At 34.9% G+C, this 25,358-nt stretch overlaps 1 protein-coding gene and 1 pseudogene across 1 annotated transcript; one reads left to right on the top strand and one right to left on the bottom strand.

Annotated features, from left to right (window-relative positions):
- The first annotated feature begins 6,037 nt into the window (after positions 1-6,037).
- On the top strand, positions 6,038-13,459 carry LOC105049121 (hydroxyproline O-arabinosyltransferase NOD3-like). Its single transcript, XM_010928680.4, has 9 exons — positions 6,038-6,170; positions 6,622-7,138; positions 8,223-8,290; positions 8,384-8,585; positions 8,788-8,885; positions 8,977-9,046; positions 9,164-9,235; positions 9,427-9,540; positions 13,141-13,459. The coding sequence occupies exons 2-9, from the start codon at positions 6,677-6,679 to the stop codon at positions 13,204-13,206; spliced, it is 1,152 nt and encodes a 383-aa protein (XP_010926982.2). The 5' UTR covers positions 6,038-6,170; positions 6,622-6,676; the 3' UTR covers positions 13,207-13,459.
- Positions 13,460-14,640: 1,181 nt separating this feature from the next.
- LOC105049164 (cytosolic sulfotransferase 3-like) lies at positions 14,641-16,162 on the bottom strand (annotated as a pseudogene).
- Between the last annotated feature and the right edge of the window lie 9,196 nt (positions 16,163-25,358).

The raw sequence follows: 25,358 nt of genomic DNA, 5'->3' as shown, positions 1-25,358 counted from the left end.
GAGTTCATAAAGAGTTTTCTTAATTGATTTTAAAGACATTCGATCCAATACATGAACTGCAGCAAGAAGAGCTTCACCCCAAAAGCTGGTGGATAAATAGAAAAGGCCAACATCAATCTAACTATATCCAGTAATATCTTGTTATACCTTTCAGCAATGATATTTTATTATGGAGTATGTGGAAGACTTAAAAAGTGCACAATACCATTCTCCTTGCAAAAAATAAAGAATAATCTAGATTGATACTCACCACCATGATATGAATGGAAGGTTTTGATACTCTTAGTCATATTCTCTACTTCTAATTTAAAATTCTTGAAAACTTCCGGAGCATCACTTTTCTTATGTAATAAATATATCCTCCCAAATCTTGAATAATCATCTATTCATGTGATAAGGTAAAGATAACTATTCCGCGTATGCACATTCATTAGTCCATAAATATCAAAATACATTTTTATCAAGAATATTTTCACTTCTTTTGGGCTTTAAAAAGAAAAGATAGCTTAGTTATTTTACCATATAAGCAACTCTCACAAGTAGGAAACCTTTTCGAGTTGGTAAAATCAAGCAAACAATCTTTCACTAACTTATTAATTCTATTTTTATCAATATGATCAAGATGAAAATGCCAAAGAAACAAATCATTAGAATGGATGACAAAAGAATTAGCAACTTCACACATGACATTGCTACATAATTCAACTTGATACATATTAAAATTTCTGAAGTCCTTCAAAATTATTTCATCATCTTTATATATGACAAACTTCCCATTTTCAAAATAGAATCAAAATCTAAGTTTTTCCAAATAAGGTACAGATAGAAGGTTTCTCTTCATGGAGGGAATATAAAGACAATAATCTAGATTCAAGATTTTATTATCTAGTAACTTTAACTGATAAGTCCCAACTCCTTCCACTGGTGTTTTATCATCATTGTCTATATAAATAAAGCTCTTTCCTTCTTCAATTTTCTTGATTTTCTTGCATCCTTATAAGTCATTAGACATATAAATAGTTGCACTAGAATTAGCCCACCAACTAAATAGTTTAATGTAGGATACATAAGATTCAAGAAAAAAGGTCTCGCTTGACTTAGTTTGCTTCTAATTTTTTGAATTCTGATAAGGCTTACAATTTTTTTTCAAGTGAGCAAGCCTATTGCAAATGAAACATAGTCTTTGTTAAGTTTCCACTTCAACTTTCTGATTATAAGTCTTTAGCTTATAGCCTTGGAATTGAGGTGTCTTCCCCTTTGTCTGAAAGTTCCTTTGATCATGGGCTTCAACTCTATATTGCTTGTAGAAGGGTTTGACTTACCAATATTCTCAAATATTTTCATAAATCTTCTATAATCTTGATGCTCTATCTTATTGATAAGATTCTTAATCTTTCATTCTATCTCAGTTAAAGTATAAAAATCCTCAACATACATATAGGATTCTGATAAAGAGTTAATACTGGTAGACATAACAGTTTTCTCATCAAAGATTCATGATACACCAATTCATCTACCATAGCAACCATGTCATTGATGTACTTCTGACATCAGCCTCTTCTTCGCATTTAGCTCTAGAAAATTTTTTGCTACAAGTTATTCACATGAGAATCAGATTTCTTTTCAAAGTTTGCCTCTAACTTATCTAATATTTTCTTAGTGGTTTTAGTATGAAATAAGTCATTCGAAAAGTTTTACTAAGGCCAATAAGGACATAAGATCTAGAGACATCATTGGCTAGCTTCCAATTATTATAAATCTTTAATTTCTCTTCATATTTGACTATCTTGGCTTGATCAGTTATTAGATTTGGCTTGATAGGAGGTTGATCAATAAAGATAATATTTTTATAACCATAAAACCCTAGAAGTATATGAATGCTTTACTTTCGGTCTACATAATTGGTACCATCTAAGACCTCAAATTTTAGGATATCACTAAACGTAGATCCACCACTAGGTGCAAGCAAAGAAATTCATGATATTCATAAATATACGAAATTATAAACTCAAATATCTTATGAAATATTCAAAAAAGAATTCATACACCCATAAATTTATGAAAAGTATTTGAAAAAAATAAGAACATGATTGATTATCTAAGATATGTCAATCTATATATACCATGCAATTGTATCACCTGTTGGAGATTTTGCAAATGGTATAAAAATTCACACAAAATATAAATTAGCAAATGCATTATCCATTGGGGATCTTGTAAATTACCAAATCAGTAAATTTTCTTACATAGAAATGTGCATTATCCATTAGGAATTTTGCTTCTTTCTACATTATATTAACCAACTCCCACTATTATTGGTTATGTTCAATTTGAGTTTATAGATAAAATAATCATATACAGACTTAAAAAAATAACAACATAGCATGCCTCATGGACTTAATATGGTAGGCAATAAAATTTTGTCTTTTAATCTCTAACTAATTGTTGTAATTGTGATACACAATATTCAAATGAAGTAGTAATAGCATATATTGGTCAACTAAATAGAGATCAATCATAAAATTGAAAATATATGTTACATAATATCAAAGAAATTAAACTATCTAATCTTTACAAAATAATTTAGTTTTTCCATATGAAAAATTCAAATTTCTTATATATAGAACTTAACAATTCTAAAGTCTTGATATAAAATTATTATACAATTTACAATAGTAAAGACAATAATCACTTATATTTATTAGATAAAATATCTAATTTTATAATATTTTTGCAATAAATCTTATAAAATTCATTTCACATCATGTCATAAGAATATCAACTCTAAATCCTCCTTTGAATAATAATAAAAGAAATTCTCCTTTGAATAGAAGTAAAGAGATCTTTCTTTGAATAGTAGTAACAGAGATCCTCCTCTAAATAATAGTAAAAAAAATCCTCCGTTGAGTAGAAATAAAAGATATCCTTTTTTGAATAGTAATAAAAGATATCTACAAATGATTGACTTGCTTCTTCTATCCAAAATAGATTTCCTAGAATGCTTCACTTGTATGATCAAATAAGATATTTATAGATATCCAATGTTATACCAAGAGACTCATAATGAATTTCATAAACCATATTAACACCTCAATAAAGGTGATAAGTGAAGATTATGAATTTTAAGAGAATATCTCAAGAGAAATATCTTTCTATCTCCCATCCAAAGTTAACTCACAGACCATAAGTTTCTTGCATTAAATTCATATATTGAATTCATTTCTATTTGTATACATGATTTAATTCCCACACCTAAAATCATGGCCTCACAAGTTTCAAAATTAAATATAAAATTAGATGATCAATTAATTTTAAAATTTATTTTTAAATCATAAATCTATTTTTAAAATCATAAATCTAATAGATTTAAGACTTATCGTCACTAGTAAAAGTCATCTCTTTGAGCCCACTATCTTGAGAGCAAAGCTTCGGGGGCTTGGATTGGTATCGCCTATAAGAGGTTGACTTTGGGGGCCGACTTTCTTATTATCGGGAGAGATTTGGCTACAGTGATGAACTAGATGTAAGGACACCAGAGGAGGACCCCACACACCATTACTGGTTGATATTTCGAGACTACTAAGGGAGACCACATCTATGGATATTTGACATGTCTATAAAGAGATGAATAATACGGCTGTGTAGGTTATATCTTTTGAAGCAAAGCATTTGGTTTAGACGACTGCTTCTAAACCGTTTAGTGATATTATTTTATTTGCATCAGGTTTTTGAGAGCCAAAATATCAAGTTACCATCTATAAGTTAAGAAACACCACGAGTCTTCATTTAGATAGGTTTCGACTTTTGAGACTTAGCATTCTCCAATTAAATTTGTTGTTCTGTAGGCACTTGCAAGAACAAAAATCATATAGCATGGTCACTAAAGAAAAAAATAATGGAGTAAGTTTTTAATTTTGCCACATATCTTTTAATACTAATTTTAAATAAAAAAATTAAAAGTCAAAAACTCTTAATGGAGTCGCTAGTCTCGTAATTTAAAACAAAAAGTATGGTATCTTCTTTCTTCTTCATTTTTATAATATATTTTTTATCGATACATACTCTATGATCAAATAATACACATCAAGTAAATTAATCATCAAGCCAGTCAATATACATCTTTAGATAAAATAATATATGATTTTTGAAACATGAAGTTCACCACTATACAGTATACGACCAGATGATGCACACTTAACAAATTAGTCATTTGATAATTTAATATATATCTTTAAATAAATTGATATATAGTTTTTAAAAGATTATATTTACCAATACATACTATATGATACGGTGATGCACGGTCATTGATTTCTTGATATATACTTCAAGTTTTTTTGATACACACCTAATAGTGATCTAATACACACTTTTAGATAAATCAATATATACTTCTAGGTAAATTAATACATAGCTTTCAGAATATAAAATTCATCAATAAATAATACACAACTAGATGATATACATTTGGTAAATTAGTCATCTAACAAACCAATACACATCTCCAAATAAACTGATATATAGTTTGCAAAATATTATATTCATCGATATTTGCTATATGATATGGTGTTATGCATTGATCGATATTGTGATACATACTGTAAGCTTTTTTTATATGCACCTAAAAATTATATATCAATTTATGTATAGATGTATATTAGATCACTATTGGGTGTGTATCAAATAAATTTGTAATATGTATCAAAAAGTTAATGAGTATATATCACGAAATCATATAATGTGTATTGGTTTATATAATGTTTCAAAAACTGTATATCAATTTATTTGAAGGTATGTGTTAGATTGTTAAAAACTAATTTGCTAAAAGTATATCATCTAGTCGTACACTGTATATTGATGAATTTTATATTTATAAATTATATATTAATTTATTTAAAAATATGTATTGACTTGCTTAATAATTAATTTTAGTATGTATCATATGGTCATATAATATATACTGATAAAAAATATATGCTGAAAATAAGTAAGAAAGAGAATATCATATTTTTTTAATCATAAACTGATAACTTTATTAGTAAAAAAATTTTTTGACTTTTAAATTTATTCTTTAAGGACTCATTTAGTTGGGGATAATCTGGCATGAGAAAGTGAATTTCGTATCAGATTATTATGTTTGGTATGAAAATTAGAAGAGAGAGTTGGTAAAAAAATTAATGAGCCTCATTTTATTTTTCGAAGAAAAAAGATAAAATAAATACTATAGAGAAGTTGGTATTTGATAAATTTTCGAATGGTGATATCCATACTTGATAAAAATACTCTTAATAAAGCTGCATATGTAATCATTTAATTTATTTAAATATTTTTTCAAATTCATTCAATAAAAAAATTTTATAAAAAAAAATAAGATAAGATGGTATTATGTAAAAAATTATGTGATTATAATCATTATATAAAAGTTAATTGAAAATGATAATACTATTTTAACATTAAAAATTAATTTTATAGTGAAAGATATATTTATAAATTTTATCATATTTTTATATAAATTTATTTCAAATCAAACGTAGTAAAATTTTTTAATATTATTTTTTAAAATAAATTTTTTATTAATTAAATATAATAAAATTTATTTTTTTATAATTATTTTTGAGATGATAAATAATTTTCAGAAGCTGTCAAATTATTCCGTGACCAGACAAATCTTAATCAAATGGGTCTAAGATCTATGTTAAGAAAAATATGTCAAATCATATAACCTGTCCCATCGTTAATTATCCAATATGCAGATTCTCATGATATATGTGGAGGCGGCGCAACGAGTTACCGGGCGGCCTCCACCCAACGTGGTGCAAGGCTATTGGCAACAATCGTGGGGCTCAAGTCTGATCCACGAGAGTTGTACCATTTGCAATTTTCCACGTCAGATATGGACCTTTGGTAATCTGTCCGTGCTTCCGCGCTTATCTCGATCCCGCTAAATCTCCACATTCACCGAATCTTCTCCCCGATATGGTCTTTATGACGCATTAATTTGCTTCCGCCTTATTCTTCTTTCCTCTAGAGAAATAGAAAACTACAAGACTTCTACCCCTCCTATTTGTCTCTCCGGGACCCCGTTCTCCCTCCTTCCTCTTATTCAAATCCCTCCACCATCGCCTTCGTTCCCACCGCACCTGTCCACCCCCGCTCCATGTCTCTCTGAGGTATGCTCTCTCTTTCCTTCTCTCTCTCTCGCTCTCTCTCTCTCTCTCTCACATTCTCTTTTGATCTGGCTTTTATGTTGTTTCTATGTTTTCTTTTGATTTGTTTGCCAAACGGCAGCTTTATGATTACTGAATGAAAAGATGCTTACTGGACTGAACGTTATGCAATTTTAAGCGTCTTTCTCCGTTCAATCAATTGAACTTTCTATGCTGGTACTTTTTCTCCATTTGTTCTGCTCGCCGTCTCCAAATGGTGGGCGGTTATCTTCTAATTTCTAATGCAGGATCTTAGATGACGAGGAGTGTTTGATGAACGAGTCATCAAGTTTTGATTTTTATGCGTTTTTTGATAGAAAATTGTGATTTTGATGGCATAGCGTAGTTTTGATTGTTAATTTGAATGGAATTCTGAGAATTGAGTTGGAATTGATGGAAAGTTATCACCTTTCAGATGCCCAGTTGTTGTTAATGGTGATGTTGGTGTAGAATTTGTTTCACTGCTTGTGATGTTTCCCACTGGGAGAAGAGTACAGGAAGGCAGTGAGAGTGTGGAGACAATTGGAAGGAAGAACATGGTCAAGGCTTCGCCATGTCTTGTGGTCCTTATTTTTCTGGGGTTTTTCTTGGCAACTTACAACCTTGTGGCAATGGTCATCCACAACCAGAGAGGGGAATCATCCAGAGATTTAATTCAAAAGAGATCCCAGGATCCTGTCGTTCCGATGCCCGACAAGTTGAAGGAATCGGCGGTACCCAAGCGGCCATTCCATGTGGCTGTCACAGCGATGGATGACCCTTACAGCAAGTGGCAGTGCCGGATAATGTACTACTGGTACAAGAAGATGAAGGACATGGAGGGGTCAGAGATGGGAGGGTTCACAAGGGTGTTGCATTCAGGAAGAGCTGATGATCTGATGGAGGAGATCCCTACTTTTGTTGCCAATCCCCTCCCGGCCCATGCGGATCGGGTGAGGATTCTTCCAATAGATAATGTTTCTTGAATTTGTTTGCTCTTTTAGTAGTGTTGTTTCTTGAATTTGCATTATATTGCATTCTTATGGAAAAGGACTTCACTTACAAAATTAACCATGGCAGCAATCTTGCTGAATTCTGTGTTTGAGTGAAATGACATAATCCTATGATAATTTGTGAAAACTTATAGAACCAGACGGCACAAAGATGGTGATGTTTGCTGCAAAAAAACTGGCTTAGTTTGCTGCAAACTTTACTATTTCTATATTCATTTTGTTGAAGACAATTGTTGAGAGGTATAAAACCACAAAATGCAAGAAAGGTATGTCAGAACATTCACGAATAATACTGTAAAAAGACCTACATCCTGCTACCTCAAAAGATATTAACCCTGTTTTTAGAGTCTTTTCTTGGAGAAACAAACTCACTTAATGGTTAATCAATAAAGGATGATTATGATGTATACATACACCAATTAATCTTTTCTGTGATGACTAATTCTGTTTTGTAAGCGCAAAATTGTTTACGGTGTTGAATCTTCAGCCTTTTTAAATGGGCTTTTTGTGAAGCATTTCAGTGAGGCATGATGGTAGCATTTCTATTGGAGCTTTTTTATGAAGCATCTTTAACACTTATGAAGCATTTCACTTATGTGTTGTTTGGAAGCACCTTTTTCGCTATGTTGTATCTTACTCTAGCGGACTTAAATGCAAATTTTTTGTGACCTAATTTCAATTAAGGGCTTTCAGATGATCCATAAAATCGTATTTTTGATTTAGATTGATTCTGTGATTCGTCTACTAAATATCAGTTTAGCTGAGCCATTTCCATCTTCATTGCATCTTTCCGTTCTCCTAAACAGGAAAGCCAAGAACCAGAATTTTCTAGCTTTTCCTCAAAAAAGGAAAACAGCCTTTTCACCATTGCTTATCTAATAGGCATTTTCTATTGAGAATTACCAATCACATCTTTTTCTCAGGAAGTATCGGTCCTTTTTGCAACTAAGGCCAAACATGCTAATCGCTTTTTATCGAGTTATTGACACCATATTTCACATTGTTTCTGTAATGCTTGTGCCAGGGTTACATTGTCTTGAACAGGCCTTGGGCTTTTGTTCAATGGTTGGAAAAAGCAAAGATTGAGGAAGAGTGAGTTACATACATCCACCAACTTGCAATAGTTCCGGTTGTTCCTTCTGCTACAACCTGATTAACTAGTGTTGCTTGATGGAAAAACTGCAGGTATATACTAATGGCTGAACCTGATCACATCTTTGTGAAACCTTTGCCAAACTTGTCTCGTGGAAACTACCCAGCGGCATTCTCATTCTTCTACATTAGACCATCGAAAAATGAAAGGATAATAAGGAAGTTCTATCCAGAAGAAAAGGGTCCAGTGCTACATGTTGACCCAATCGGCAATTCTCCTGTAATTATTAAAAAGGTATATTGAATGGTCTGTGACAGGGTGTAGAAGCTTGTTGTCGTTTAAGCTTGCTAAGTTAATCATTTTATTTCCCTTCTATCTAACAACTCTTTGATGTAATTTTTACTACTCTTGAATGGTTCATAGTCTTTTCAATCTTTTCTGAGGTGAATAATACTGTTGCTTGTTGTTCATCTGAATGCTGTCAAACACACTTCAGTCTCTGCTGGAGCAAATTGCTCCCACTTGGATGAATGTCTCTATAAATATGAAAGACGATCCGGAGGCAGACAATACTTTTGGATGGGTTTTAGAGATGTGAGGATTAATATCTCATATATGCTCTGATTTTGTTTCATGTCTAATAATGGAGCTGAACGATGCTCATTAGTTTCTGCTGCTACCACAGGTATGGATATGCTGTTGCCAGTGCATTGCATGGAGTGCAACATATTCTACGTAAAGATTTTATGATACAGGTGTTTGCTATTGCGTATTTTATTTGGCTTTCTTAAACTAATTCTTCATCGGAGACAGAAATTCCAGTTATGGCTCCAAAGTTGTTCTTAAGATATTCTGAAAATGTTTGACCACAGCCTCCTTTTGACTTAATGGTGGGAAAGGCATACATCATCCACTATACTTATGGATGCGACTATACATTAAAGGTATCCATTCTTCATCTGTGTTCAAGTGCTTTTGTGGTGATAATATTTCCTGTTTAAAACTAGAATGATTGAATTTATTTCATTTCTTAATGTGCTTTGAACATTTTTTTATGGCGATACCAACTTTTTCCATACTATGTCTTCATATACTCGTATAGATATATCAGCTTGCTTCTTTTACTCAAACGCAGGGTGAACTAACTTATGGAACAGTTGGGGAATGGCGATTTGATAAAAGAGCATATCTTCATGGCCCACCACCAAGAAACCTTTCCTTACCCCCCCCAGGAGTTCCTGAAAGTGTGGTAAGGTTTCAACAAACTCCTTTAAAATAACTAGGAAAGCTTTGAATTTTTTTAACTTTTTTTCTAAAGGTTTTTCCATCCTGACTGTAGCATTTCCTACTGATTACTATGTACATTTGGGTAGCATGAAATTTCCTTACGGTTATTTACAGTTTCCATTCTATTTCTTAATGTTCCTTCATTTATCTGGCCAAAATCTGTTCTTTCTTAATGCATTGTTCTTTTGCCTTTTCACTTATGTTTTGCTGAATTTTTCACCTTTATTTTTCTGGATGCTCTTTGAATTTGAGCTTTTTGCTAAATAGTTTTGACAAAACTTTCTTTATTGCCCACTTGGAATATTTTGACACATACACAGAAAGCTATGTACTGTTGATGCTAGATGCATTTGTCCAACCTTTTCCTGGATTGCAAACACAGATTGAATTATTATATTTGCTCTACATGCTGTCAGTGCTTCATTTGGGAAGAGAACATGGGCAATGCATGTTACACAACCATCTACATAATAGGGTGGATAGACATACTATCAACTGCTGTAATTTTATTTAAACCCAAATAAGGAACTAATAAGAAACATTTATGGATTATTTGATCAGTGGGATCTGGAACCAATGCCATCATACTAGACAGAGTGTGATTTCAAATGATGCAAGCTTTTATTAGTATCCTTAGACATGGCTTAAAAAAGTGGCCATCTATAAGCGAATAAAAAAGAGACAAGCTGCTTGTTTAACATCATGGAACAAATAAATGTGTATTTGGATTCATTTATTTTTCTTTATTCATTTTTTCAAAGGTTTTGGATAATATACAATACATGGTGATACCAAAGACATGGAGGATTTCATTATATGTGGAGTTTATTCATTTTCATTTTTGTGATAAAGCCCAAGGCTTGAAAGCTCAGGTTGATAAGTGGATGGGCCCATGATGACTTAAACACCACGAGGGTTCCTACCACTTCCAATGAGGGACTATTGCTCAACAGTTCCTCTCATGTGTAGAGCTGAGGGATGGAAACCAGAGCAAGGGGCGAAAAGTGGATTGGAGTGACTGAGTGAGGGTGTGGAGGCAGCGGAAGGTAAGTGGAATTGTGGGCTTTGATACCATGATATAGTTCGACCCAAAAACTCAAGTTAATAGGTGGATGGCCCCATGAATACTTAAACACTACATGGGTCCCTAGCACTTCCAATATGCAACTATTTCTCAACACTGTATATGTGGAGTCCTAAACAACAATAGCTAGGTGACTCACTGAAGCCAATCCTTTCATAAAATGGGTCCCTCCCTTTCTCTCTAAAAAAATAACATATAAATAGTGCTAGGCAACTAATTTTGTGCAGACCAATGTCATACTTGGACTAATTTTATGATATGACTATTGCTACGTACCTAAGTCCTTCCTAGAAGGCCCAGTTGCATCTCCATTAGCTTTAGCTCATCAGTTACTTTACCATGTCCCTGTGAATTATTTTGATAGAAGTGCTTACTCAAACAATGCATATGTAATAGTTTTGTTCTTCTCTATCTCCTTGTCTGCTTAAAAGTACGGTAAGTTAAGGAAGTAGCAGACTGCATAAGCCTTGTACCCCAATTTTGGTCCACGTCTATACTGATATTTTTACAAGGTCTATCATTACAAATTTCCATTCTGTCTTTCCTTGCATTTTGTATAGCAGCATAGCCAAACTCATAGCTGGGCACTCTTCCTATTCACCGTACAATAAGCTTCTTAATTATTGGTTGAGGCATCTTAAATGCAAATATTACCCCCTCCTAGAAGTATCACTAAGGATGGTAGCCGCTTTTCCTCCCTTTATGTTGCTCAAGTCATTTGTGATTTACCCATTCGTCTGAGGTAAACATGAATCTGACCTTATCCTTCTTATGTAAAAGAAGTTGCAGACCAAGAAATCTTGAGTCAAAGCACATGCCTTCTATCCGGTGATAATGCAATGCCTTGTCATGCTTGAGCTGATACTGTCACCTAAAATGAAAACTATGAGAGCTCATGACTCACCTACTGCTCCAACACTTCTAATTCAGTATGCAGTTGTCAGAGACAAATAACCATAACCTTTCAAATCCCCATGAAGGCAGAATTAGACCCCAGCCTCAGCTCATCTGGTCCTACTGCCTAGGACTTTGCCAGCTTGATAAGCTGGCACCTTCGCTTATAATTCATTTCTCAACAAATAGCTCATGAAGCTCATACCATGCCGAGCCTACGAACCCCAGGATAATGTCTGCTGATTGCTTAGAGCATCAAGTTAAATCTTTTTAGCATGTCTGTAGTTAATACAATGCCCACTTTGTACATCTAAAGGGCAACAAGCTGGCATATCCTTGCCCATTCATCTTATTTGAAGTCCTTTGTGGTATTTTCTTCATATTCCTCTGTTGCGCAGCAGTCTCACGATTCAAAGTAACGAATATTCATTGGATATGACCAGCATGTGCTAGTTGTCTCTTAAAAAAAGGTTTCATAATTAGCATGAAGTAGTTTAGATACAAAATACCATTTCATGGTTATGTCTCCTGCAATTTTGGTCAATGAAGAGGATCGTTTCTCATCATTTTCATTTAATCTTGACTAAAATAGTCTCAAGATCTAAATGTGTTGGCCTCATTGTTGATTGCTGAACCACTATTATGGATGTCGGATTCCTGAATGCCGTAAAGAGAGGACTGAAGCATGATATCCTGAATGATGTTTATGTTTATAATTGAGCAATCTAAAACATGATGTACTAGCAAACTAGAAGTAAACTTCAAGTTTATAATTTTTTGTGTTACCTCCGAGCTGTTCTGCGAGGGCAAAAGCCTAGGGTACCGGAAAGCAGTCCTGGTAGATATAAATGTGTTGAGGTCGCATTTTGATGTTGCCTTCAATGCATCTTGGCTTTGGGTAAAAGGATAATCCAGTTTTCAGACTATAGTGGTGGCAAAAAAATATGATGATTTTTTTCTTTGTTTTTTTTTTTGGTGGGGACACAGCTGAGCTTTTAACCCAGGATGGTAGACCTCTTTGCAATTGGAGAGGGGTACCAATCAGCTAAGACTGATTGGCATGAATGCATAATTCATGTGCAACAATTCTACGGTGCATTTCTTCTATAGGGATGATTGCTACCATCTGCTGCGCTGCATCAACTTCTTGAACAGAAAGGTTTGGATTTGTTGTAACGGTCAGCAAAAGGTTAAATTATTGTAGTTTCATTTTTTAAAATTCCAATCACTTATTCCTCATATTCCTTAGTAATAATGGTGTCTCTATGATTTTCATATAGATTTTTGCTATTTACCAAGGACATTGCTATTTTGCTGGCATAAAATTTCTCTGTGACCCTGAATCTGCCATTCCTTTGCCTCTTAAGCACATCCTATTAGCCAATGAATGGTGTCGAACCAAGTCCGGTTGTGACACCATGCATGAGTGGATTGGGTGGCTTCACAGGGGCAAGGTGCATTACTGATCCTGCTGCAGAGAAATGTCCATAGGCATTTCTGTTGCCCTTTGACTAATCAAAACATTAAACGTACCTTATGTCAATGCTGGCTCTATTCATTCACTCAATGATTCCATTTCTTCAGGTTACACTGGTACAGAAGGTGAATGAGGCTACAGCTAACATTCCTGGGTGGGATAGTGGAAGGTAGCGGTAATCTGAGAGATGTGTAGTTTTGGGAAGCAGCAGTTTTGACAGATTAGATCAAATAGAGAAGCATTAAAAGAGATTACATGCAGATTACAGGTTAAATGTTTTGTTCACAGAAGATGAAAGTGAGAATTTGAATCTTCCATCCATTGTTTCAAAATAAGGAACTTTCTTATCAAATAAAGAGGTTGCAATTGGTTGCTGGAGTATTTTCAGATTTCTTCAAGTCTTATAAATGAGTTTTGTAAGGTAGAATCTTGTTGTTGTTGGGATAGATGCTGCACTTGGTGCATAGTGGAGTCTTACTCCTAATCTCATTTGCAAAATTCTAAGATTAGCATTTTGAAGCTTCAAATGTGAGGTATCTTCTCTTGATATGTTGCGCGATGTATTATCCTGTCCACAGCATTACTTTGCCCATTTTGTTTGTTCGCTGTGTTTGGATGCTGGAAATTACTGTGCCTGTTGTATCTTTTCCAAGATCAAATCCTTTTCCTGGGTGATGTTTTCTGTCCGAAAAACCTAGGATTGGAAATTGGGGTACAATTGAACCGAGCCAAACCGAGTACGAAGAGGTTTGAGCTCGACTTAATTCAAAATATTTGGACTTCAAACTCAATTTAGGTTTAATCGGACTTTAATATCCAACTCAAACTCGACTTGATAAAAAAGAAATAATATTCGAGATTCAACTTGAAAATCAATCAAATCACACTCAAGTTTTAGTTTGAGCTCAAATCCAATCCTTGGCCATAATTAAAAAATATGGTTCAAAATAAGAGTTGGATCATATATATATATATATATATATATATATATATATATATATATATATATATATATATATATATTTGAAAATATATAAATATTCGATTAGGTTCGTGAGTCTTCAAGCAGAGCATATTGCTATTCAAGCTCAACTCAAACTTGATAATAATTGAATCGAGCTTGGATCTAAGTTGAGTCCGAGCGATTCAGCTCATTTGCTCCCATAAATTTGGAAACGTGGGGCACCCCAGGTTCCTTGCAAGTCTTGTTCATCTCTAGGGTAAAGAAATCTCATCAATGGGAAGTGAAAAGAGCTTGGGGATCTCGACGATCCAAACAAGCTGCTTAATTGGAAACCTGACTCCAAAATTCTGATTAATAAGCTCATGCTGGTGTCGTGACAAGAGTTCATTGTCCCAACCCACTTCAAATATGAAACACTGGCATGGGGATCTCTAGATGTTTGCAGTCTATCTACGATTTCCAAAAATAATTGTTTAGACCGTCCAGCGTGAATACATTTTCATTCAGCATAACATATATGAACAAAATAAAGCTAAAGGAAAAAAAGAGAATACTAGAGCTAAACACAACAAGGAACGATTATGGATTATTTTAGTGAAATGATAGAAGGATCCACAACAAACACTCAATAAAACACCTCCAACATCAGAAACATAAACTCCTTCCATTAGAGGAATAAAACCTCTGGACAATAGCCCTCGTTAAACTCCAACAGTAGGCTATCCATTGTGACCCAGAAGGACACCATACACAAAGCTAGCAACATAGGAAGAGGAACGACTCAAACAACACAAACAAAGAACATTACCAACAAAGTTAAATAGCTAGAAGAAGACCAAGCAAACTATAGGAGGCTGAGAAGATAAATCAGATTTCTTTAACCGGAGGTGGCAACCTCCAAGCTCCCATTCCCGAGGATTCAGACCAGATCCCTTCAGCTTCTCTTGGGTGATTTCATCCATCCCCTGAGACATCTCAGGACTCATGTGGTTCCTCCAATCCCCAGCAACCTCATCTTTCCTAAACAACGAGGCATTCATTACCTAAACAACAGCTGTTCACCTCCAAGTTTAAGTTCTCAAAGCTACAAAGCCTTACAATGTCCTCCACCACCACTTCATTCTCTTCCTGCTGGGAGAAGGGACACGCTGTTGTATTTTTCTTTAAAATAAAAAATTTAGATATAGATTTTAGGGCCAACGGCTCCTTGGTTTGAAAAACATCCGGAATGGGTGTTTTTACTTTCCCCAAAAGTTCTTTTTTCTGTTGGTTTGCAACCTATAAGATTACGTATATGGGTGGAAATGAGAGTTTCAGTTTTATTGATTTGCTTTGAATAGTTATCAGATTCTTCTAAATTTAAAATTCTAGAGATTTTTCCTTTTTTTTTTTTTTTTTTTTTATCTCTCCTTCAAAAGGACGTGTTCTTTCAAAGGATATATCTTTTGGATAATATTCTTTAGATTAAATCTGACATGGAAACGTGAGAGAGATCTATTCTTTCTAATTTTTATACTTTCATCGTATTATTTTGACTATCAACGGTTCTAATTGGTTTATCTTTTTCTAAATACGCAGCCTTAGAAGAAGAAGATTAGAATTGGGCATTAAATCCTAAACATAGATTTTACAAGTAGTTGCCTGCATATTTAGTACGATCCTAGCGATTAAGATAATATCATAAATATGTCTTGCCCATTTATTTTATTTCTTCGTGAAACACCCACTCTGCCAACCTCACCGTGCTCCTCCAACGGCACCTCATACTTCATGAGCAACACCTTCTCAGGCTTACTCTCCCTCCAGAACTTGACAACATATAACTATATTTGCCCATAGTTGCACCTCCCCTAGCAAAATAGCTAGTCCAAGTACTTGGCAAATGGAACCGGCTCCATCGTATCCGGCCTCATCTTCTCGATCTGTAGTGCCACCAGGAGACCAGTAGTACATCCTTGGGGTCTCGACAAACAAATATAAATCGGCAGTCAGAGCTGATGATCGAGTCGGGGAGCATCGACTAAGGAATGTGAGAGGAGAGAATTCTAGGTGAGGTCAGGGGTTCTATCTTGGAACCTTTGCCGACGGCAAAGCTCCACACAGTCATGAGGGTTGAGGCTAAGGAGAGGGTGATGACTCATTGGGTGGTAATGGCTTCGAGTCATGATGGCATGGTGAGGCTTGAAGTGCCGTCGGACAGCCACGACGCCGGCAAGCACGAAGGATGAGAACCAAAAGCCTTGGTATTCTCGGATGTGGGTGAGAACCCAGCCTTCCTCGAGTGGGATAGTTGGATCCTCCTCCTTTGCATGGTGAGGAGGCCATTGGAGAAAGATGGAGGAGCGGCCATTGATAGAGGAGAGCTGGACATTCCCTCACTAATGCAGTATTGGTCTGGTACAATGTCCATTGTTTTAAACTAATGTAAAATAATTATCATTTAAGTCTCTACCGATCTTTTGTTGCTTGGAAACAGAATTTGACGTTAGCTACAAGGAGCTCTCAACAGAAATAATAGCATCAACGTTATCGAAAGGAGGTTATAGGTGAAGTTCCACATGAGAATTAATGTATAACACCTTTTCCAGTTGCATAATACTAACTAAATTTGTAAAAAAAAATGTTTAAGTATTGTTAGATGCATGTTATCTTAGTTGTCTTCTGGGATTTATCTCATAAAGCATCAAATTTACCCTCTCTATTTAATGCAAATAATTGGTCCATCATAGGAATCCATCGGTTAAATTTTACAAAAACAAAGAAAAAAAACTAATGATGGCATGATAGAAGATGCAAGTCATATTAACTGTTGTATGAGAATACTTGCCATCACAATAGAAAGAAACCATTTCTCAGTGGTCTAGAAGGTGTATTCATCACTGGAGGATCTAAAAATGAGCACCTCATGCATAGCAAAGGGTTGCTTTGGCATGTGATTACAAATCAAGGCCATTAAAATCTTCTAGCATCCCCCCATGCTGTGAATGGCTCCAAGAAAAATTGTTGATCGAGCTCAAATCCAGTAAGCCTTGATTTGCTTCATATTAACTTAGAATGTTTTTTTTGTTTTCAACCAAAAAAAAGGTGGACCGGATGTCTAGAAAAAGAAAAAGGTGACGAAGGATTTTTTTTTGTTAAACTTCAATTAGGGCGCTGAAGCCGAATTGAATACGGATTGAATAACAGCATATCCATAATAAATAATAAATAATAAATATAAATATAAATATTATTTAAATATAAAAATTTATATTTATATTTATTTTAAATAGATACGGATACAATTCGGATATTGAAAGCACGGATACAATGACAGATATAACTTAGATAATTAAATTTTATGATTATAAAATTAAAAATATTACTAAACAGATGATAAATCAAGTTAATAATACATTTATATGGTGAAATATTTTTTAAAAAAATTAACAAGTACTATATAAAATTATATAAAATTATATGTAGATAGAAGAATTTTTTATTAAATTTCAATTAGGGCTGAAGCCGGATTGAATACGAGATCAGATACCAGCATATCCATATCCATATTTGTTTTATCTAACGAATACAAATAAGATACAAATATTATTCGAATGCAAAAATTCATATCCATATTTTAAACGGATGCAGATGCAATTCGGATATTGAAAGTACGGATACAATGATAAATATAACTTAGGTAATTAAATTTTATGACTACAGAATCAAAGATATTAGAAAATAGATGATAAATCAAGTTAATAATATATTGATATGATGAAATATTTTTTTAAAAAATAATAAATATTATATAAAATTATATAAAATTATATATAGATTCGGATATTCGGATACGGATCGGATAGTTGCCTATCTATATCCATATTCATTTTTTTTTAATAGATACGGATATAGATATGGATATTAGTTGGATCCTTAAATTTCTTTCTATATCCAGATTGATTCGGATACTAAAAAAAATCTGGACGGATAATATCCATACCATTTTCACCCCTAATTCCAATCAATAAGTTTCCCAATTAATATCTATATTTTTAATGCAAATAACTTTTTATTTCTGATAAATTTAATCTCCTCAATAAGTTCTTCAATAATTAATATCTATATTTTTGAGCCCCTCAATGTTCCTATGTTTTTTTTCTTCTTTGGTCTTTAAAAGATAATTTCATTTCTCCTTCCAGTGCTCTACAGGGCTTTCCAAGATGGGAAAAGATTATTGGGATTATTTTTCTAGCTGAAGGGTATGGATTGTATTTTTCGCGTGAAAGAATGATTCATCTTTTTCTCATGATGTACATGATTGGATCGCACAATAGCTGCTACAAATTTTGTGCAGGCAGATGAAAGAGAATTTGAAGTGCTTTGAGAGCTATTTGAGGCATTATCCAATGGCTGATGTCATGAAAAAAAATCAACCATTCTTTCACAGGAAAGATGCAACTCAAATCCCCAGTTGAATGCTACACTTGAGGCGAGTAAATGATGCAAACATGATAAATGTGTTTTACAAAATGTTGTATACAAAATGGATGTAAATGCTAATTCTAATGTTGCTCTTGATCTCCGCACCTGAAGTCAGACACCGAGATGAAGATGGTCGAAATGACACTGTCACTGGAGCTCCATCCGAATACTTGCAAAAAATCCTCACCGGGATGTTCTCCAATAAAGATCCTCCGATGCTTAAATCAGAATATGAAGAACCATGAAAAGGAGAGAGCAAGGATTAAGAACTTACTTTGAAGGTCTCAGAGCTTCTTTATTTATAGGAGAGGAATCGGAGTCGTATACGTATCGGAGTCATGATTGCTTTCTGGATTTGACGTACAGATTGACTCGGAGAAGTTATTTCTTTTTGCAGGAGATTCAATCATGGAGAAATCTTTTTTTATCTAGACTTTCCCAATTTAGGAGAGAGAGAGATAGATCTATCGGTGAAGAGCTTAGCTCGACTATAAACGAGCTACAATAGATTATCCAAAGCTGAGATTTTGGAGATCATGGAGTGCGTGTTGATCTCAAACGATTTGAAATTAGTCAGTTATGGACAAATTAAAATAGATCGTCCAAAGACGAGGTGAAATCGTCGGCAAGGACTGAAGACAAATAGCAACCACAGCTAGCTTGATGGAGTGTACTTGATGACCTTTGTGATTATTGTGCACGTGATCTGATAAACGTCCATCTCCCACAGATCGATCGGAGCCGAGGATCCTTCCAGCCGAGGTCGAGATACAAATCCACAACAGATACAAGAAGCATATAGACCTATTTGTTTTCACATAAGTATTAGAAGTTTGAGGACCCAACTTTTTAAAACTTATATTGAACTCAGAACTCATGTTCAGGGACTTGGAGCTCTGCAGTTTGTTTTGGAGAAAATTGAGTTTTAGTCTTTCAGATATTAAAATTACGATTGAATTATTTTTAATGATATTTAATAATTAAATATTGCTTAAATGGCTTGTTTGTAAGGAGGGAGCTAATGCATAGAACCATAGTAAAATTAGTAGCTTTGCTTAGCCATTCAGAACCTGATTTTAAGAGCCTCCCCCTCCAAAGTTAGGTTCAGATGTTTTGGATGAACTAAACTTGCATTTTTACCACAAGTTCAATTATGGGTAAGCAAACAATCAGAGGTACTAGTTGCCTACGGAAACTCTTTATACTTGAAAGTTGAGTTCAAGCCAAAAGGGCAAAAAAAAAAAAAAATTGCCCATAACGTCATATGTTACCTTTAGAAGCCACGGGATTTTATCCGGTCCCATTTCGTACCTGCATCCAAGCTTGGTCCACATTTTGGATGCTCTACATCTAATACACAAGCAGACAAGCAACAGCTTCCCTAAGGCCTCAAAAGTGCACCCCCCTGCATCTAGTTTGTAGTTGCTTAATTGTTGCGGTGGAATCCAGCCTGACACTGCACTGAGCTAATGAGATTGATGAAGCTTCTAATCAAACCGGCATGGTCGACCTGGCCTCGCTGATCCCCGAGCTCGACAAAGAAGAACTAGGCAGGAATTTCCATGCTCGAACGAGGACTCTGACACCAAACTTGATCTGAAATAAAGAAGCCCACTTGTTCAGGTTTGTCTGACGAAAATCCTTTGACAGGAATCTTGAGAAAATAAAGATCTGAAAGAGATCTAAGTGAGTGATAGATCAAATCTCATATCAGCATACCTAAAGGTCCCTCAAGCAATCATGTTTATAGATCAAATTAGTTAGAATATGTTGGTCTGTTGAGGATTTGTTAGGAGAGGATCTCAACTGAACTCTGATAAATCAGTTCCGATCAAATTAGTTAGGGCTTGATTCGAGACCAAATGGTAGATGTTTATTGCTCTTGATTCTTTTCCTTTTAATTGATCCTTGCCTCGGTCCTCCTTAGCATTCTCTTGCACCTTTTAATCTATACATGATGTTTGTGCTCAGACCTCCAGTTGCATCCAATTTTTGAACCTGACAATGCAGGAATTGATTTTTTAAGATGGAGGGGATATTAAAGCTTAGGATACCTATTTCTGGCCATTTAGCTTCTTTGAAGATGATCGCCCATTTGTTTGTGGCCTTCGAATTTGGGCAGAAGTGAACTTGGAACGCAAACCTTAAAAACATCAAAGATTTGTCGGTTTGTAATGGATTGAGTTCTAATGGAACGCAAACCTTAAAAACATCAACTGCAAATCATTGTATTAGAACAGATCAACTAATATGAAACCAGAAGACTATTCTCTATTGAAGTAAAAAAAAACCAGCACCCTACTACAAACATTAGGACGGACATTAAGAGAGGGTTTGGTTGGATGAGTGAAGGTCTGAAATCGAAATCGGAATGAATGACTCCTATTCCAATCGTTTGATTGGAAAGAGTCTCATTCCGATTCCAAAATGGAATGAAAATAGTTCAATTTATATAGAACTCGATCCCTATCCTCTTCTATGGATTCAAATTTTTATTCCAAATTCGATTTCGATCACTAACCAAACACTTCAAAAAATTTAACCATTCCGATTTCGATTCCAAACCATTTCGATTTTAATTTTTATTTAAATTTCGATTACGAACCGAACATTCTTTAAAGAGCCTCTAGACCATTTCTAACAATCACAGATATCATTTTCGAAGCTGTGTCTCTAATCATTTCCTTTCTTTTTATTCTTGGTTTCTACTCACCAAAAGAGGCTAAGTTGACGCCCCTTTCACCCTCTCCATAAATAGAACATGCATTCTCGTAACTTTTTGCCAGCAACGAGAGAGACTAAAATGTTTGCTATTTCGCTTTGGAACAAAGATACATGCTCTTGTACCATGGCTTTCACAATTCAAACACATCCATCCGAAGAAAAGAGTAGTTGAAACTTGGGGGCAATTTCATGTTTCATCGTGCTTCAACTCTAAGTACTTAGAATTCAAGCAATCAACGTGACATATCTCACAAATGCAAGCAGGAAGCCCACCATCCAAAAAAAAACCTCCAAAATAGATTATCCAAATTATCAAAGCAACAGAGATGATAGCAATTACCATGAAAGATAGGGGTTTTGGAGGTTCATAAAAAGTTGCCAATAGACATGGACCAGCAGACACTAATGCTTGGTCTCTCTATCTCTCTCTCACCCCTACGGCTTGGCAATTATTTAGGATGTGTCTTCAAAAGTTCAACAATCACCTAACTTAAAATAGTCATGCAAATTCTCTGAGTAAATAGTCATGCTTACTTGTCAGGGCTTAGATACGACTTTGTCAGCTTCATTTATTGCCTACTTATATTAGCTTTCTGTGCACTTTCCTCCTACCACATGCTACCTTTTACCCGATCCACAGCAGTAGACGTACCTACCTACCCTTGCAATGAAAGAAGCTACATAACGACAATTGGATCCGTCCACTGGCCACAAATTGAATAAGACATAAGCTATAATTGAACTAGGGGCAAACCTACCGTTTAACCTAGAGACACATACTATTAGGACCTTCATGGGGTAAGCCTCCTTAACCCTTCGGACCACTCTCCTGAATGACGACCACACCCTTTGATAAACTCTAGCATTTTTTTTTGACAAGGTATGGAAGCATCTTTCCAATGCCCACATGACTGCATCAATGCAAATCATGAAAATGATGTCCATCCAACTTTTGCTTTTTTCCATTGTGCCCTGTACATGAACTTTAGAGCCTCAAAGTCCACCCCACACCCCCACAACCAACCCAACAAAAAAAAAAAAAAAAAAAAACAAAAGACTCATCACATCACATAAAGCTAAAATTATATCAGCTCAATGATTATATACTAACAATGCTAACCAAGATGACATGCTAGAGCGACACCACATCTCACAAACCACCTTTGGTCATGCATAAAACTAACAAAAGCCTTGGTTCCTTTTCCCTATATCCTCTTCCTTGTGGTATGATGAAACGTCCATGAAAGCTCAATTTGATGTCACTGAACTAAGTGATAATATTGCGTAGAGAATAGAATATCACATAAGGAATTAACTAGTGGACGCAGTTAACAGATCTCTGGCAAGTGCTTGAATCTGCAAGGATCAGCACAAGAGATAAAGGCAAAGTGCTTGAAACCCGCAGCACACCACATCGATGCAATGACATGAGAAAAGATAAAAGAAAAGAGAAGAGAGTGAATCAAGCCTGGCCTTGCACAAACTGCCTATTAATTGCATGAAGGATAAATGCACCTCTACGCAAGAAGCAAGCATAATAAGATTCGTATGAGACTCGAGATGTAATAAGTTTGCATTAAGGCTTCGACTTAAGACTTCATCATGCCTATAAACTGGTGGCTATATCTAGCATCTAAAACCAGAGTACCCGGCAGAAACACGAAGGAACAGAAAGATAAAGGATAATACTAAAATATGGTGAGGTGACAGTGGTCAAATGTCAGACAGGGCTATAGGACCTATTTCCTGTGCCCCAACGATAGACCTGGAACCCTCTCATTCAAAAGATGCAATAAAAGCAAAACCTCCACAAACACATCATTCCTGGAGTCAGGTATCTCTTCACCACCTTCAAAGAAGTTCGACAAAATTTACCCCCGCATATAAATATATATTCTAATCTGTCGCAACAAACAGAGGCATTCTCATATAACAGCAACAGTCTCGAGATTTACCAACGATCATGTCCGGAATCTCCTTAAATACGTAAACATATTCATATGCACCAAAAATACATTTATAGCAGCTATCAAAGTGAAGCACCATCAGCGCGGCTACAATTCACCATGCCAAAAAAAGATTCATATTACCAAGGAAACTAGTTAACTCTTGATCAACCAAATGCTAAAATGGTATCATAAAGAGTTGGCTAACGTTTAGTTCATAGTGGGGGAAAAATCCACAACAATGTCCGAAAGAAAGAACAAAAGGAAAAGCAGTCTCCATGCAAGCATTGGCTTTCTTAAGGGAAGCTAGTAGATAAGTGTTACGCATAAAAAAGAGAAAGGTCAGTGACGTGGACGAAAGACCAAGCTTGGATTTTGTATCAAGTTTTTTGTTTCCTATATAGTTTTGTAAGTGAGAGTAAAAGAACAGATGAATACAAACTGTAGAAAGCTATGTTACTATCCTAAAAGCCCAGAAGCCTGAGACGTGGTTCACATCCAAAATCCACAGAACACAAGCTGCCAAGGGCCTATGTCACCTTCTAGGTACGATTAGAACCAGCCACTTTTGCTAAAAACAAAATTTACCCATCACCATTTATATCGAAGTTTGTTAAACAAACACCTGACCGCAGAAGGGAAATAGTGAGATGAGTACTAACTACAAATGCCACCTCAACAGCTCTCAGAATTACGAACTTGTACGTTTTGGGTGAAAAATATTATAAGAAGTCGAGTATTTTCTCAGCTCCTTCCACCAAACACAGTGAATTCCGAACGAGCAAAACCCCCATTGGTTGTGCTACATATTATAAAACGTAGAAAGACAGCTAAATTTCTTTCAGATTATATAATAAAACCAAAACAACTAATTTGCATCGTTAGATATGTGAAATCTGATCATAGGAAGATCGTGACCAATTTCAAGTACATAACCTAATCTATTGCCTTTCACAACAATTAACACAAATAAGCATTTAAGGAGCAAACAAAATCAGCAAATGCTTATTACATCCAACGTAATCCAAACAGTATGTCAACACAGGAAAATTGGAAGTTCTTTAGGAAAAACATAAACAATCAAACAATGGAAAGACAGATTCCAAAGGTAGCTCAAAGTAAAACTCTTAGAAATATGTACCAAGAAATAGAAGTAATCAAAATTATCTCCTAGTAGCCTGCATGACATGCCACAGCACTTACAGACAAAATCTTGAGACTCCTGGGTCCAGCAGGTCCAGACTATTCTAAACTCGTACACACCCTAAGAAATCTAGAATCTAGAAGGACCAGACAACTTCAGGAAGATCGTTACATACCTAAGACATCCAATGAAATTATGAGCTTGAACCACATCAGAAATGCCTAATTGAAATAAGATAGAGGCACTTGCATGAATACTCCCATCTTATCAAACAACCAAAAAAGAAAAAAAAAAAAAAAGATAAGAGGCAACAACAGGAATTCGAAGGATAAAATAATCGGGCTCAGCAGTTCCCCATGCAGTGCAGAACTCCAAATGATCCATAAAATCTATAATCTCAATAACTAAATTTAACAAATTATAGTTCCAAAAAAATATCAGATATTCTTCTACGGGGTTCAAGATAGAAAACATACAATCAATGCACTAAGAGAGGAATAGCAATAACAAAAATTATATTTTCCTAAGAAAAACTTATACCTAGTTATTACATCACCATACGGATAATGAGACAGGTAATGTGCATTAAAATAATTATAGAGTAGGTATCTCCGGCGATTCTACTTATGGTTTATTCACCATTCTATAATTGATTTTTCAAGTTTATTCTTACTTTCACTCTCCTCAATATTGCTCATGTTTCCTATTATGCCTTCTATCAATTGATATGGACATTTCTGAGACCATGCTACTAAATGACAACACAATAATGATTAAAAAAATGGCTTGATATCCATATTGTAAGTGCACTGTTACCCTAAATATTTTGCTCGCCATTTTTTTTTCTTTCTTTTGCCCTCAAATGGTGTAATTTGAATGTAAAAAGACATTCAAGAAATGAGGCGATACTCGAACAAGCAGCAAAAACAAAATAACAGACAACATCCCTAGCTACCAAGTGCAAAATCCGAAAAAAAATATTCTCTCCTTGGGAATGCCATTCATCACTTAAATTGCACCTGAATACCTCCAACCAAGCAAGACAACAACAATACAATGCCAAACGAATTAGCCGGGCACACT

This window comes from Elaeis guineensis, chromosome 7 (assembly GCF_000442705.2).
Source record: "Elaeis guineensis isolate ETL-2024a chromosome 7, EG11, whole genome shotgun sequence".
NCBI lineage: Eukaryota > Viridiplantae > Streptophyta > Magnoliopsida > Arecales > Arecaceae > Elaeis > Elaeis guineensis.
Note: the sequence above shows the minus strand (reverse complement) of the source record. Positions and strands in the feature narration are given on the sequence as shown.

Bases quoted from the DNA above. Each gene is read 5' to 3' on its own strand.
- LOC105049121 (XM_010928680.4), top strand. From the start codon at position 6,677: ATGTTTCCCACTGGGAGAAGAGTACAGGAAGGCAGTGAGAGTGTGGAG. The intron at 8,291-8,383 runs GTGAGTTACATA...GAAAAACTGCAG, and splicing joins AAAGCAAAGATTGAGGAAGA to GTATATACTAATGGCTGAAC. The intron at 8,886-8,976 runs GTGAGGATTAAT...CTGCTACCACAG, and splicing joins TTTGGATGGGTTTTAGAGAT to GTATGGATATGCTGTTGCCA.